This window comes from Saccostrea echinata, unplaced genomic scaffold (assembly GCF_033153115.1).
Source record: "Saccostrea echinata isolate AGI-Se365-2 ecotype Australia unplaced genomic scaffold, CSIRO_AGI_Sech_v1 ptg000008l, whole genome shotgun sequence".
Taxonomy (NCBI): Eukaryota; Metazoa; Mollusca; class Bivalvia; order Ostreida; family Ostreidae; genus Saccostrea; species Saccostrea echinata.
The window spans coordinates 7634131-7650544 of record NW_026889757.1 but is presented as its reverse complement, the minus strand read 5'-3'; the positions used below and the strand labels follow the sequence as shown (position 1 = coordinate 7650544).

Sequence of the window (16414 nt, the reverse complement as noted above, 5' to 3'; positions counted from 1 at the left end):
CTTGCGCATCGAATCAACTGGGAGATATAAACCCCATATACATATTATACATATTGCCACATAAATAAGGGGAGTTGGCGATAGAAAAGTTGAAGTCATCACGTTTATCATAAAGTTTTGTTTGTTAGGTTACCATTAACGTCATATTCTAGTATAATATCCAAATATATACATTAAGATAATTATTAAAAAAAATTCAACCTTTAAACTGCTATTCACTTACTACGGATATATCCATCTACCTAATCAATGCATAAGGCTCACGGCCGGTGTGACCGGTAGACAGGGGATGCTTTCTCCTCCTAGGCACATGATCTTAACTCTGGTGTTTTCAGGTGTGTTTTTGCCCTGTTCACGATTCGTTTTGTTTACTGGATTTATTAGTTTGATCATGGTCCATTATTTTCACCATTTACATAAATTATATGGAATGAAATCAGTGAAGATAATAAACAGTTCTTGATCTCAAAAACCTACCAACGATACAAATCTGTGAACAGGGCATAAAACACGGATCTGTGGAAATCCAGAGGTGGGATCAGGTGCCTAGGAGGCATAACATCTCCTGTCGACAGTTCACATCCGCCGTGAGCGCTATGTATTTGATTAGGTGGACGGATTAATCCATAGTCAAATTAAGTCTAAAAACAAAAGCCTAACAATTATAATTAAATATATCAGTCAAAATACAACCCAATTATAGGTAAATTTACTAATAAGGTCATTATCACATCCATAGAATTTACAAAATACTGACTTTAAAGTAGCTTCCCGAAATCCCTGTAACATCAAATTATTTGTCAGTAACCTAACTCGGTTAAAAAATTGATCGAACTCAGAGCATGTACATAAACACCATGAGTAGGTGATGTTGGAATATTACTTCATAAATAAGGAATATTTACGATGGAAAAGCTGAATCCATCTCGTTTGTCATAGAATTTAATTGTTAGTTTGCCCTTATCATCTGTAGTCAGTAAAACACCCAGATATGAAACAGATGTGGCAGACTGTAGTGTCTTTTATTTTGAGTTCACTTGGATATAGCAAGTCAACATGTGAATGGAAGTAACTATTGGAAATATTACATTGATCTGCATGTTTCAAAACGGATAAAGGTACATATTTACGAGTTTGGACTGTAATGGCTGTGACTTTAGGGAGATTTTATTTCCACTTCACGTGATTTTTTTAAATGAAAAAAAATTATTGTACGTCTCGCACTTACGGACGTGTTCGATTTTACCAGGAGAAAACGATTGCTTTTTTCATTGTTTTTTTTTTTTTACTTATTATCAAAAGAGTGACAGACAATAACATTCAAGACAGGTAATTCAAGAAAACTTATAGTCTCTAATGATCATTTTTAATATCTGAATAAAAATCCAATGGTTTATAAGTGATGAACGATTTCTTTTCGTGAAACAGTTTTTTCCTTCACAACTTATCTATGAACAAAACGATTTTCGTAAAGGCAAGCATTTGGTATCAAAAGTATCTAAAGGACTTGCAACCTTTAAGATCCTTACTGTTTATTGCCATTTTTTTCAATTTAAATTTTTACTGATCACACTCTTTCCATAAAAAGAACCCGCTGTCGCCAGAGACTTCTCTAGCCGTCAAAATATGTAAACCAACTTTTCGGTGTTATTGAAATAAATTTATTTCTTCCGACATTTTAACATCTTAACCACGTTTTTGCAATTGACTTTTTTAATATACAGGCTCTAAAAGATTATAGACACATTCATATCTTTAATTGACTATTAAAATTCGAAACAGGTAGAGGAAATGAATTCATTATCACTGATAGTGGTTAATAAGTAGAACCTGTCCAATTGACGGAGTGCCGCAAAGGGACAGGTGGCTAAACGTTTAAGAACTTTAATAAAAATAATTGTTGGAAAACAACGTTCAGATCATTCATTGATGTCAAGAAAATAAAACATCGACAAAAATATGATCTTGTGTAAAGAGGAAGGAATGTGATGGGATTTTTTTTAAAAATCGGAATAGCAATTGATGATAGAAATTATATTCTACACTTATTATACGTTCTTGGCATCGTTTAACATTCATGTTAATCACAACAGAATACACCTAAATAAGAATAAGCATTTTATTGTGTATTTGAAAGACAAAGGTTTTTATATATAAATTTAAGTAGTAACCAAATCATTATTTGGTATATGATTGATGGTGTCCTGTAGATGTGCAATAAGACTTCGAAATTTTCATTTAAACCCAGGAGGCTAATTAGGGCCGAAAAAGTTTTTTACCCACAAAATAAGAGTTTCCAGAACTCTTTAATTTCAAGCAGAAGCCAAATCATCCTTTGGAATGTAATTGGTGGTTTCCTGTACATAATTATTCAAAAAGTTTTGGAATTTTCTTTTTCATCCAAGAAGGCAATTAAGGGCCGAATATTTAATGCATTTTATGCTACATTTCATACTCACATATTTATGACTATTTTGTTTTCTTCATTAGTTACCCATGTACATTGGAGAGTACATTTAGAGCCAAACACTTACGAGGGCTTCTCTGAAATTATTCAAGCATTGTATTTATTCATTTTTCTAATGAACGCCCTTTGGTGAAAATTGGCACACACGTTTGACAAACATTAAGAATTAAGTTCGTTTTAGAAACTGTTCGTACATAGAGCATGCTCTTAATTGCATATCGAATCAGCTGAGAGACATAAACCCCATATGCAGGTGATAAGGGTATATTGTTACATGAGTAAGGGAAGTTGACGATAGAAAAGTTGAAGTCATCGCGTTTATCATAAAACGTGGTTGTTAGGTTTCCATTAACGTATTTTTCTAGTAAAATATCTAAATATGAAATATCAAACTTTGTGGCATCTTTTATTTTAAGCTCACTGGGATATATCGAGTCAACATATGAATGGAAGTAACTATTGTTAATTAAAAATACGTCATCGATATAACTAAATGTTGAAGGCCACAGCAAGCGTTTTCTTCTTCTCATGTATAAGATTTTGAATAAATTCTGCTTCATATGAATACAAACATAGGTCTGCTAATAACGGGGCGCAGTTAATTGGTACTCATGGTATAATTCCGACAGATTGTTGGAAGACCTGGGGCCCGATTTACAATAGAACTTACGATTAAGACCAAAATTTAAATTTTGTTTATACCTTTTTTATTAACATTATATTGAAAATGGTTATAATCTTTTAAAAGGAATGTAGTAAAATATATTTACACTGGCAATTTTAAACAGAATCTTTAATTTTGCAAAATTTGCATTGTAAATGTTTCAATGATTTCCGAACAGCCCTCTTACGTGCGGGTTTAAGTCTGGTTATATGTTGGTTACTAAGACATATGTCACTTATTCCACTGAAATGATAGCAGAAAGAACAACGGCATTGATGTATCAGTAGGTATACAACACAACTTTGATTATCCTATTCTGTTTTATATTGTTTGCGATTAGCACATTTATATTGGTGTGTACATGCATATGCTTTGTACTATGTACCATATTTATTGCCTGTGATTTACAATCAATGAGCATTTTCACTCATTTATGTATTGTGTCTTGGAAGATCATCAAACGGAGCACAGTCCTATCTTCATCGTTGCAAGTCACGGATTTTGTGGTAAAAGAATGGACAGAAATCCCATGGCTTAGAACGATGTCCTATATCCTCAGTATTCAGTTTATGCCAGAAATGAGATTGTGAGTGAGTGAAAGTCACTCGGTAAGAAAAAAGTCAGGAAAGTCGTTTTGGGAATACATACTCCAATTTAATGATTCACAATATGGTTTACAGTATTTAATAAATGTTTCACATAGTTAGTAGAAGAAAACTTGAACGATCTTAATAAAAGAGGATTTGTTGAATATTTAGATGTTGAAGGCTTCGTTCCTTTCGATTCCACTGAAAAGACCCTTCCTAAAGGCCGATTTTCTTTAGAAATAACAGTCATTTAAACAACAGTAAACACAGTAATAATATGTACTGGTATCTAGCAGAAGATTACAATTTTATTGTAATGATTTATTATTCATTTAATTAAGTACAAAAACACAAAAAATTGTCAAAGAAATCTAGGCCACAAGCATGCTAAATTATGACTTAGTTTATCAATCACAGTATTTATCAAAATTTAAAACTAAAGCAAATTAGTTTTACCACCTCTCCCCCAACACACAAACTAAATTATAATAATAAATTGAATAAATGATTATCTACATATCTAATGACCAGGACATGTATTGACACAAACACACATTTCTAGACACTTATATGTTTAATGTGGAAACTTGAAAGACACACAAGTTTTGTCGACATGAGTATATGCATTTATGTGCGCAGAGGTTTTTAACTTGATTGTTTTGTCATCGACAAAAGGCAAAAAAAGTTGCTAGAAGGCTGATGACAACTGCAAAAGATGGACGAATAAACCCAGCACCTGCACCAAAACCTATAAAGAAGAAAAATAATTGTTGTATTTAATGAGAAAAAATTAAATATACATTTTTAGGTCACCTGAGTCACTCAGTAGGTGACCTATTGCGATCTATTTTCGTCCATCGTCGTGCGTCGTCAGACGTCAGTAGTCCAGTAACATGTGATCATTTTCAGTTTCTTCTCCGGAACCGCAAAACCAATATCAACCAATTCTGATATATAACATTTATGACCAAAGGTCATGGTTCTTGTCCCATTGGGGCCTGAGGGGTAATGTCAAAATCAAAATCAATGCAAATGCTTCAAAAAACCTTCTTCTTTACTCCTGGACATCAAGCAGTCAAACTGTTAACATTGTAAGGAGCATTGAGCCCTCTGCAAAAACTGTGAAATTCATGGCCACTGGGCCAGGGGTTCAGGTGCTAGGTTGGGTCACTAACCATTAGTTCTTTTTCCCTGTATATTAAGCAGACAAAATAAGTGCGGGGATATTATAAGCAAGGGTTCCTCTCGTGAAATTCATGACACCAGGGTCAAGGGTTCTCGTGTAGGGATTGGACTCTGTTGATTATACATGTATAGTGAAAAGGCATTAATTACTTTTAAATATTCTTTTCTTGATTCTGAGTATTTTGTATACAAACTAAGTCCATGGTAATGATAAGCAAGGGTGCCTCTAATAAAATAATGAAATTCATGACTCATGCAGGGTCAGGGATTTTGGTGTCAGGGCGGGGCTCTATTGATCTTAATAAAGTGAAAATAATTTTTTTTTTCTTCGAAAATGTTCTCTGCTTCTGAAAATTTTGTAGACATACTAAGTTGATGGTTATGATGAGCAAGGGTGTCTCTACCTAAATTGCGACGTTAAGGCCCTTGAGCCTCTCCTTAAACTTCTAAGTTTTGTAAATTTCACTACAAAAGTCTACCGTGATTTCACATACGTGGAGAGTTTTTATGTACAGTAAAACTTGTCTAATCCGGATACCACTCGTTCCAAAGAAATTGGCCGGATTAGACAATATTCCGGATTAGACAACATTTTAAACAAATGAATTTACTGAAAAGGACTTAAAGTACCCATCATATTAGGCAAGATTTTGGATTATACAACATCCGGATTAGACAAGTTTCACTGTATATAGAAAATGGAAGCTTCCAAGATTTGAATTAATCATTTCTTTTGCTTTCATAAAGGAATGGGAACCTTTCACTTAAATTTTGCGAGACCAGGGTTAAAATTAAGCTGCAGAAGAAAGGTATATTCTAATTGCTTTACTTACCCTGAGCGTATTTTGAGCAGATAAACCCTATTTTTTGGTTACAGTTTAAAGTAATGTATCTTCCTCCAAACCCTAACCAGGTGCAGTCTTTAGTGCCATCCGGATCTGATGGCTCTCCGCGCCAATTTCTAAATAGTTATACATTTATTCAGCCATTTATGTAGGTGATTGTAAAAAGTAATATTTTAAAGATTCTTCACGAGTTTCAGCTGTTAAAATCCTGTTTTAAGTCTCTTTTCAAGGATTTTTTTCCTGACCAGGTAAAAAAATGTAGCTAGTTATGTTCTGGTACAAAATTATACTATACAATATCTCTAATTTCTTTAGTTCATTAAAATAAAGACACTCTACAGAGCATAAATATACAGCATGTATATTAATCATACGTATAAATTTACAAACTTTGCACGATACTCACATGACCACATTATTGGGTGGGTTGTCGGTCTTGTCTGGATATGTCCAAACACCCTCTACATTTTTGTCATTCAGTCCCGTCCAGAACTGCATTCTACCGCTAGTGGCAGTTGGTACAGTTGGTAATGTGGTTTGAAGCCATTGCTGTAAATCATATACTGCAAAGTCACATTGTATGATAGACTCTTGTACATGTTTACTACATACTAATATTCTTTCACGACTACTATCTTTTGCGATTTTGGTGTTTGAACATATACGCCACAATTTTCTCATTGTATTAACTTGCCAAACTCGCGATGGTTGGACAAAAGTCGCAAAAGAAAGTTGCTTAACAGCATACCCTTAAGTTTTACACAGAATAAGATTTATATATTTCTTTTGTTAATACTTCTAATGGCAGATATTACACATATGACACGAACCATTTATATCTTAATGTATGAATATGACAATAAATTGTGCGTGTAGAATGGTGTGTTTATCATGATACAAGTTAAAAATGAAGGGAAATGAATAATGTATAAAGCAGAAAGATGTGGACAGTATTAGCAAGATCTCAAAGCAATGCTGCTATTAGTTACTTGGGAAAAGAATGCCTCTCCACTCCAGACTCTAAAGAATTCTTTTGATGGTTATCTTTAACTTGTATGTCATATTTCCAGAATAAATTTGAAAAATTACACCCCCACCACCACACACATACCCTCCCCCCCAAAAACATATCTGTATGTAATTTGTATGTATACAGATGTAATTTTTGGTATTACACTTTATATGAACACTCTAGAAAAAGAGTAGTGTTGGTGTATCAGGAGGTCTATACTTGATGTGGGCGAGGGGATATCCTTTTCTCAAGCATGCGTGTTTTGCTAGAATGATAAAAAGTTTGACAAGAAGTAGAAGAAAACAACTTGTTATGAACACTGGAATACCATGCCTGTTCAACAGAGTGGGGGCTAGGAAGTTCTCGCAAATATTTCTGTTAAAGGGATAAGGACTTTTGGTGAGCACTCGAGAGAATACGCCTACCATTTCTTCCTGATCGTTGACAGCCACTAATTTAGCAGGCTGATGGACATCTGTCGTCATGCTGTAGCACTGAGTCTTTGCCTCAAACCAGTTTCTGGAGTCATTTGCGGCAGAGAAATAGTAGCACTCATAATTATCATCTCTCTGCTTCCATCCAGGAGGGCAGTCACCTAATAATGGAAAAGATACATAAATGGCAAATTTGAATTTAAGGGAGATAACTCTCTGTTAAAAAAATATACTTCTTTTGCAATTATGACAATGACATTTCTAACCAAAAAAAAAATTAAAATGATTAAAAAAAAACGAAATTCAAGCAAAATCAGGACACCGTAATTGTCAAAATGTGAGACAGATTATTGTTAAAAATGGTGATTTATCACTATATTAGCTCCAGAGAGGGTCTTTCCTCAAAACAAATACAAAACAAAACAAAAACAAAAAATACAAATAAGATTGTGTACTGAGATTGTCATTTACCTTGATTTAGATTTGGGTATTCACAGATATACTGGAAGGATACTGTGCAGTCTTCATCGTTCCAGTTGTAATCTGTGGTAATCGCTGCACAGTCTTCGTTTCCGTTCCATGCATTGGGTTCCTGGTTCCAGTTTCTGAATGAAACATGGATATATGCAGTTTTTATGTAGGCTTTGAATATAAAATATGGGATACATAAATTTATGAATCAGTGTTGATTTGTTGTATACGTGTATTATAAATTTATGGAAGGTAATAAAACTTTTCTTGTCAGAAATGCAGTTTTTATGGACAGCAATTAAAGAATACAGGGCAAAAACTAGATTAAATGCTTTATCTAAAAAACTCAGTTTCATGTTTGATATCACTGCTAGGATACGATTTGCGAGAACAACAATGTTATATGTGGATATTTCAATATATGTGTGAATTCCTTTTATAAAAGATCTCTTACAGGAAGACTTGTACACAGTGTGATATAATACTTACACGACAGATACATTGTAGGGAGTGCCATCAGCCCACCTGTAGTCACCTTCCTTAGCCTGATCATTCAGTCCAGTAAAGTACATAGCGTAGTGACCATTCATAACCATCTGCTGTTCTAGCCAATACTGCATGGCAAAGATTATAATTACATGTCGATATTTCATAAGTCAACAATAAATCCTCTATCATAATAGATAGCAAACTTTGAAAAAGATCTTGAAAAGAATTCTATTTTTGTCTCGTACAGGTACTAAAGGAGAGACAATCACATTACCCTGTCATCCATTGTGTCAATCTTCATGAGATCGCCTCCCAGCTGTAGACAGGTAGATCTGGCCTGTGAATATGTGGACGCAGGTTTGTCATAAAATTGGTAACATTTCTTGTTGGCTCTCACCCACCCTCCACATCCCATGTAATATTCGGTGTGCACTGTATGGAAGGTAAAAAAAATTAAAGGTTTTCTTTCAGATATAAGAACTTTAAACGTGGCTTATTTTTTTCATTAGCTTCAAGGTATGTTGATTCGTAAATTTTTATAGAAAATAAATGTTTTACGATGAATATTTTAGAGAAAACAACTCACCACTTTTGGATTCCTTGTAACAGATATAGTTAAACCTTTTACTGCAATCTTGATCGGAAAAGGTTCCATCTACTTTTAATATTGCACAGTCCTCATTATTGTTGATGTGGTCTGGTTCTGACGCCCAGTTTCTGAGATAGAAAAAATCATTAATAGCTTAAAAAAGAGGTCAACCCAAATTAAGTAATTTTACATAAAAAATATAAAGTTTATTACGGATGAAATTATTTCCTGAAATAACTAGTATCTTATGAATGATTTAAACACAATCCTTCAAAGACAAACACAAACACACATACATGTACATACTCAAACACATACTTATAAAATTTCAAAACAATGAAAAATCAGCAAAAAGGTAGTTTGTTATACGTACACGTATTGTGGTAAATAAGTATCTCCGTTGAACCAGCCCCAGCCAGTGGCCTGTTTGGTCAGACCCGTCCAGAAAAACCTGTCTGTGGCTCCAACAACTGGCATTTCACCGAGAATATATGTCTAAAAAGGTAAGACAATACATATTGAAAATGCAAACAGAAAGAGTCAGATGTAACGGCTTGTAACAAAAGTAACAGCTTTTAATAGAGCATGCCAGACTACAAGTGTCTTTATTCCCATAAAAGAAGGTGGAGGAGGGATGAAAATTGTCAAAACCTACATTTTATAACACCTTCAGAATCTTTTCCCGTATATTTCGAAAGAGAAAAATGCGCGACAGATTATATATAGAAGTGATTTTAAAATGCAATTGGTGACCTAATAAACCATGGTCATATTTAGAAGCAAATGGACATGGTGACATCACCTTTTACAAAAATTCAATTGGTATGAATAAGATAAAAACACATTTCATATTTGAAGTCATCCAGCAGAATCCATCATAAACAAAAGAGTCTTTGCGCAGTTAAGGTACTCACACCATCGTTAAGGTTATCCAGTGTCACCAGCTGGGCTGTTAAACCACCGGGAAAGGTCTTGCTAGCGCACCATTGTTTGGCTTGAGTCCAGGTCAATATCTGTGTCGGATCGCTATAGTTACTAAAGTAGTAGCACGAATTGTCAGTTATCATCCAACCAAATGGACACCCGGTATCTATGAAGAACAATGTGTCAGGAAATAAGAGGTTTGTGAAAACGAAGGAATTGTTTTTTCAAGAAATGCATAAAATGGGGAGGGGGGGTGTACACGAAATGACATGGAGAATTATAATGGAAAATAGATGAAACTTAATGAAATTTTTTTGTCACTTGAACGAAGGCAGTAAGGAACGTGAAAAAAAAGAGACGTCGTAAACAAAAGTATTGTTGTCAATTTTGCTTTCAAACAGATTCACAACGTATTAAAAATCTATACAATACTTAAGCAATAAATAATGTATTTTTCTTTGCAACTGTACCAATGTTCGGGGTACTCCCTTTTAAAGTACAAATGCGTTACTGAAATACATTGTAGGTCACGTTATCCTTCTACAGAATATACAATGTCTCCAAAACCTGTATCCAGTTTCAACTATGTTAATGAATACACATATATACCAGAAATCCCTGAGTCAGTAAGCACAACATATAACTACTAATAAGTAGAAAAAGGACTGATCAATCAGACCATCAAATACCTTGTGTTTGATCCAGCTCGCATATGAACCCCATCTTTCTTGTGCACTGCCAATTGGTCATTTTGGCTTGTATGTTGATGGCCCCACATGTGTCCTTTGGGTTGTTTGTCGGGTAATGTTCCCAAGTTCTATGTAACCGCAATGAAATTTTAAATCTTGCAAGTAATTTTCCTTGAGTACATGAGCATGTAACTTTAAGTGTTATTTTTGAATTAGATCTTTAATAACTTTGAAAGTCGTTTTTAAGGTTTTATTACAGGTGTCATATAGTAAACCTTCCAACATAGAAAAGTGTCCTCTTGGAAGATTTATTATATGGCCAACCTTTCCACTGGATTTCTTCCGCAAAGTAAATCTAAAACGGATTTTATGAATCCTGTGGAAAATAAGGCCTGTAAAATAATTTCTTTAAGGTTTTTGTAAAATGTGCATTTTTAATACATTACTAACAAATCTCAATACCCAATTTATAAAACCAAGACAGTTATTTCATTACTCATAAAATTGGGGGAAAAAATTACGCAGCTTTGGAAATAATTTATAACTAGATGCTATTTCTGGACAGTAATACCCGCATGTATTTGTTTGCCTCCATATGTAGTCTTCTTTTCCCCGAGTAGCAAGTGAAAAACCCACAATAATTTTTCAATTCTATAATTTACATGTACATATGTCAAATTGTGCAATGAAAAAAAGCACAGGTGAGCATGTTGCTTATGGGCTTCTCATTTCAATATAAATTCATTACCAGTCTGATATTAAAGAATTCAACGAAGCACGCATTTAGTTAAAAAAAAGGTGTTTTGGAAGATGGATTTTGAGTAAAAAAAATGGCATTCTAAATTTCTGGCCTCCTGGATGAAAATGAAAATTCTGTAACCTTATTGCACACCTACAGGACACCACCAATCAAAGTCCTAAAAACACATTGGCTAGTACTTAAGATATACGGTAAATGGAGTTCTGAAACCAGGTAATTGTAGAAAACTGTCGTTTTCCACCCTGAATGGACTCGATTGTGAATATGAAAACTCCAAAACCTTATTGCACATCTACAGAAAACCAACGATCATATCCAAACCATGAATTGGCTATTGCTTAAATTGTGAGAGGAATTTGAGGAAGAAGGTAGTGCGACAGACATAGACTACCAGGCTCACAACAATTAACCCGAACTTAATTTAGAAATTTCGGATAGAATTGCATTAAATGAATGTACTAACTTCCAAATTATAAATAATTATCCGGATGAAGGAGAATAGTTTACTATATAGCAAATTATCAAGGGAGATGGTTTTCGAAAAATAATTTAACGGTTACCTAACCACTAAATTTTATTCTAAACGTGATGACTTTAACTTTTCAATCGCCATATTCCCTTCTGCAGCAATATACCATTATCACCTTCATACGTGGTTTATATCTCTCAGTTGATTTGATACGCTCGCACATGATATGAACAATTTTTTGACAAACAAGTTGATGAAACAAGAATATCAACAGTCTCGTTTAAAGTAATCATTTCGTAATATCTATGGTCGATACAATGACCTTGTCAGCAAAATTTTAATACAATCTATCCTTAAGTCATCTGCTGACTGATGTTTCTCAAACTAATTGTTAGGCCATTATTTACACACTGAATTGTCTACGGATTTTTCCGTTATACCCCAATTATGACAAGCAGCACACGGCGGGTGTGACCGGTCGACAGGGGATGCTAACTTCTCCATGACACCTGATCACAACTGTGATGTTTGCTCTGCTCCTGATTTTTACTGTTTAAATGGACTTTTGAGCTTGAATGCTGTTCGTTATCTCCAGATATATCATAGTAAAACTTTTCCGCGAGGGAAATGTACTACAGAGTAAAGTATGCAGGAGGAAGGTTTGTAATATTGCTATTTTTCCGAGGGGGAGCTTTACTATAAAAATTCCAAGGGAAGGATTACTAGGCGGAAGGTTTACCATATGACACAGACACAGTCTGAAGAAGTCGTGTATTCAAATAATGGCATTGCACTACACAATTACTTTATAATCTTGAGTTACTGTATATAAACCAGAATGAATTATAGTTCAACTTATGCATATGACGATAAAATAAGATTTTTTTTTTATATATAGTTTCGAGTTGAATTTTTCAGAACTTCTGGGTCTTTTGCTCCAACTTTTCTATGTCGACAATAAACCTAACTTTAACAACTTTAATCTTATGGCATGAGTCCATGACCATTTTGATAAGCCTTATAGTACATCCTACTTCACACAATCCCGAAAGAAATTATAGCGCAATACATGTACAATAAGGGGATGAAATATGAGTCGGAGATAAACATATCCTCAGGAATGAATTTTGTCAAAAATGTTCACTCACGAATATTAAAAGAATTGCAGAGGTGTGTGCGTTTTAAAAATGATGTCTGACAGAAAATCAGTCTTGAGGGAAAATGTAAATTACATTAACGAACAAATGTTTCAGTGGAAGAAAATATACAGTACATAATTACAAATTCATAAATATCCGGCCTCCGTAAACCAAGATAGAGAAATGAAAAATAGAGGAAAGAAAGACGATCGAAAGAAAACTAAGATCAAGAAATTCAAACTGAAGAAAAACTGCAAAATAGGGAAAAAATTAAAAATAGGGAAAAATACAGAAAATTTTGAAATGAAGAGAAAATGCAAAACTAGAAAAATCTCCACTGATGTTTGGGTTAAAACATTTTCAATGTTCACATTGCATTTTACTGTATTTCGTAAGTATTTCTATTGGGTTCAACGAAAATCTGGGATTTGGGGTCAAAAAGAAATTTCGAAGAAAAGTTTCATAAAATAATTTGTTTAATGGTCATGAATTATGAATAACCTAGCATATTTAACAAAAGTAAATTTCATGACATTAAAAATAATTAAAAAAAATAAAATTGACATGAAAGTTCCTCATGTATGACTGATACAAAAGGGAGGCATGGATATGTGGAACCTTGACACTACACATAGTGAAACGGACACCCCTCTCCCCTTTCCAATGTTTTCTTTTTAAATCTGGGTTCGGAAAGAAGGAAGAATGAAAAAACAAATAGGAAGACTGAAAACAATATAGTTAAATTAAATTTTAAATCTCATGTGTGAAGAGAATTCCCTGTATTTTATTCATTAGACGTGTGAAATTGTAAAAACAAAATTCAAAGTATGATAAGAACTGAAAAACTACATATCTGGACATTCTAAGTAATTATTCCAAACATTTGTAATGTTTCTTATTACATAAAAAGAGGCCAATGGGCCACAACGCTCACCTGAGTCACTATATTGCCCATCTGTTCTTCTTTTCCCTATGTATTCCTATGTAAATTAAACCACCCATACGTAGATTTGTTCACGATTTGAACAAACTTGAATCCACACTTCTGAGAATGTTTTCTTATACTTATGACTAATCGTGGCTTTTCTGTTCTTAAAAGAAGATTTTAAGGTATTTTCCTATATATACGTATTCCTGTGTAAAACTTTGATCAACTATTATGGCCCCATCCTACCCCTACGGGTCATCATTTGAACCATCTTCGATCTACACTATCTCGGGATTTTTTCTATATAATGTGACTAATCGTGGCTTTGTTGTTCTTGACAAGACATTTTTAAAAGATATTTCTTACATTATTATATATATTTACTTACATGGTGTTGTTCGCCAGAGGTTGGTTGCCGTCCCAAGTCCAAAGTCCTGAGGAGGTCAGAGTTCCGTCAAATCTAAGATCTGTGAGACTACTCCAGAACCCATCTGTGCTGTAACCTGCTACCAAAGTCTTCAGAGACGCCTGATAATGATAACCATATAGTGCAAAATATATATTTTTGATCTATTTTTTAAAGACTTAACTTTAAAAAGAGGGACATTATATTTCTAGCAGTTATCACAACTTTTCCTTCACTCTGTACCATTTTGATTCAAAAGTAACCTGCTTGATAAATAGTAACAATTGAAGTAGTGTGAGACTTGTTTAAGGATACATATTAACACAAACAAAAATTTGATGCATGTATTGATATACATTTTTTTGACTGATTTTGAATAGAAATGACATAGATAACAAATCCCTAAAAAAGAAAGAAATCGTATATTTTCTTTGGTGCTTAAATATGTGACTTTGTGTCGTTTTCTATGTAATTCTATAAAAATTTTTAACATTGCGAAAAAACCTTACAAAATTCTACCACTTTACCTGGCAAATATTATTCAGGTTAACTGTTTGAATATAAATCTATGAAAAATATTTCTGATTAATGAAAAAAAGTCTGTGTTATTTATCCTTAATTTGAATTTTCCTATATAATTTCATCCTACTGAGAAAGACTTTGAATACTGAATGTTTCATCAATACTTTGAGAGATTTTTTTTTAATCAGTTGGCCTTTTACTTCAAAGTTTTTAATTGCTAAAGTAACGAAATATTTTTGATAAGCATTTTAAAATGTAAGTAAATAACTAATCACCATGTCTGCAGCGTTGTTAACTTGGACCAGACTACTGAAGGAGGTTCCACAGTCAAAGTTGGCATTCTTTCTGGATACTGCTTTGGATGTCACCACTTGATAACAGTATCCATTTCCAAGGTCATTCCATCCCGGGTCACAACCCAGATTTATATAATCACTATGTGTAGAACCTAAAATATGCGGCATAACAATGTATTGAACAGAAGTTGTACTCACTCTTTAACATTGATTCCTTTATCAATACTGCAGTTCTGTTTTACATGTGACTTAATTGTGATAACTGTATACGAATGTTTATAGTTCTTGCAATTCTCTCTTAAAGGCGTACAACACACTGGGGGAGATAACTCTTGCGATTTCAATTAAACGTTTAACTTGACGTCAAATTTGACGTTTATAATAAAGCGTCAAAATGACGACCGAATCGATCCCGACGTAATTATAAAAAAAAATGGGATTAGGGGCTAGATGTGGTTTCTTTAGAAATACCTAATCGTATCCTTGATTATTTGCACTTTTGATTTAAAACCCGCCCTTCCTCCATAAAAAGGGAAAAAAGAAAGACTATGTCTTAAATTTCTTTAATTTTATATGAAACTCGTATCCGTGATCAATATAAGCAAAACATATTCTTTATCTTTTTATGGTACATTGCTTTCTTTTGTTACAGTTGGCTATACAACATTCGCATTACCAGATCACGGGCCTATCTTCAAATTAAGAATTAGCCATATATATACTGTTTTGTTCTCCTTTTAAGAAAAAAAAAATGTTTTACAACCCGTTTTCAAATGTTCACTGATCAAAGAGGAACAACTCTAAAAATGTGAGAGATTTCCCCCCTCCCCTAGTTGAGTTATTTCCTCCTTTTTGTCGAACAGTTATATGAAGACACAATGAATTTTGATGAACTCAGGAACTGAGAACTAAAATATATACTAAGTAAGTACCGAAAATGTAACAGAAATGTTTACTGAAATGACCCGAATTCACGAATATCTTATATGCGACAAACTGGCCCTATCCGACCATCTAGATATAACGTTACCACTGTCAACAATATCAGTGCGCATTTCCTCGAATCAAAACAAAACGTTTTATACATGTATCAGTGTACATGAATTATTTTGACACATGAATAATTAAACATAGATGGAGAATTTACAGTTTGATAAATTGAAGTTAATGTAGACGAATACGAAATTTACATTTTATCTATAGAAGCAACAGAAGGATGTATACAAAGGGTGGGGGTGGGGGGGTGGGGGTACTTTTAGTTTGAAATAAATAAGAAACAATATATTCCATTTACCATTCAGCCTGTTTACATAACAGAAGAGTTGAATTTTCAACATTGTGCGTTCACTTTTAATGAAAAATAAGATTAAAATTCAATGTAAGTTGAATTCATACGCAGGTATAAAATTAAATGCATGTCAGCCATGTGTAGATATGGACAGCATATTGGACACGTGGACATAAAATCCTTAGAGAATAAGCTTTACTTTTATTCTAGTAGTTGATAGTTTAACTCTTATTCTAGTTGTCAGAATTTA

The 16414-nt window shown here is 33.6% G+C and overlaps 1 protein-coding gene across 1 annotated transcript; it reads right to left on the bottom strand.

Moving 5' to 3' along the window:
• Positions 1-4161: 4161 nt before the first annotated feature.
• LOC133181111 (macrophage mannose receptor 1-like) lies at positions 4162-15044 on the bottom strand. Its single transcript, XM_061315653.1, has 13 exons — positions 14856-15044; positions 14041-14180; positions 10357-10484; positions 9658-9833; positions 9117-9238; positions 8741-8871; positions 8429-8586; positions 8155-8279; positions 7666-7799; positions 7186-7355; positions 6155-6297; positions 5737-5864; positions 4162-4466 (listed from the first exon to the last, which is right to left on the bottom strand). Exons 1-13 carry the CDS (start codon positions 15042-15044, stop codon positions 4381-4383), a joined length of 1830 nt encoding a protein of 609 aa, XP_061171637.1. The 3' UTR covers positions 4162-4380.
• Between the last annotated feature and the right edge of the window lie 1370 nt (positions 15045-16414).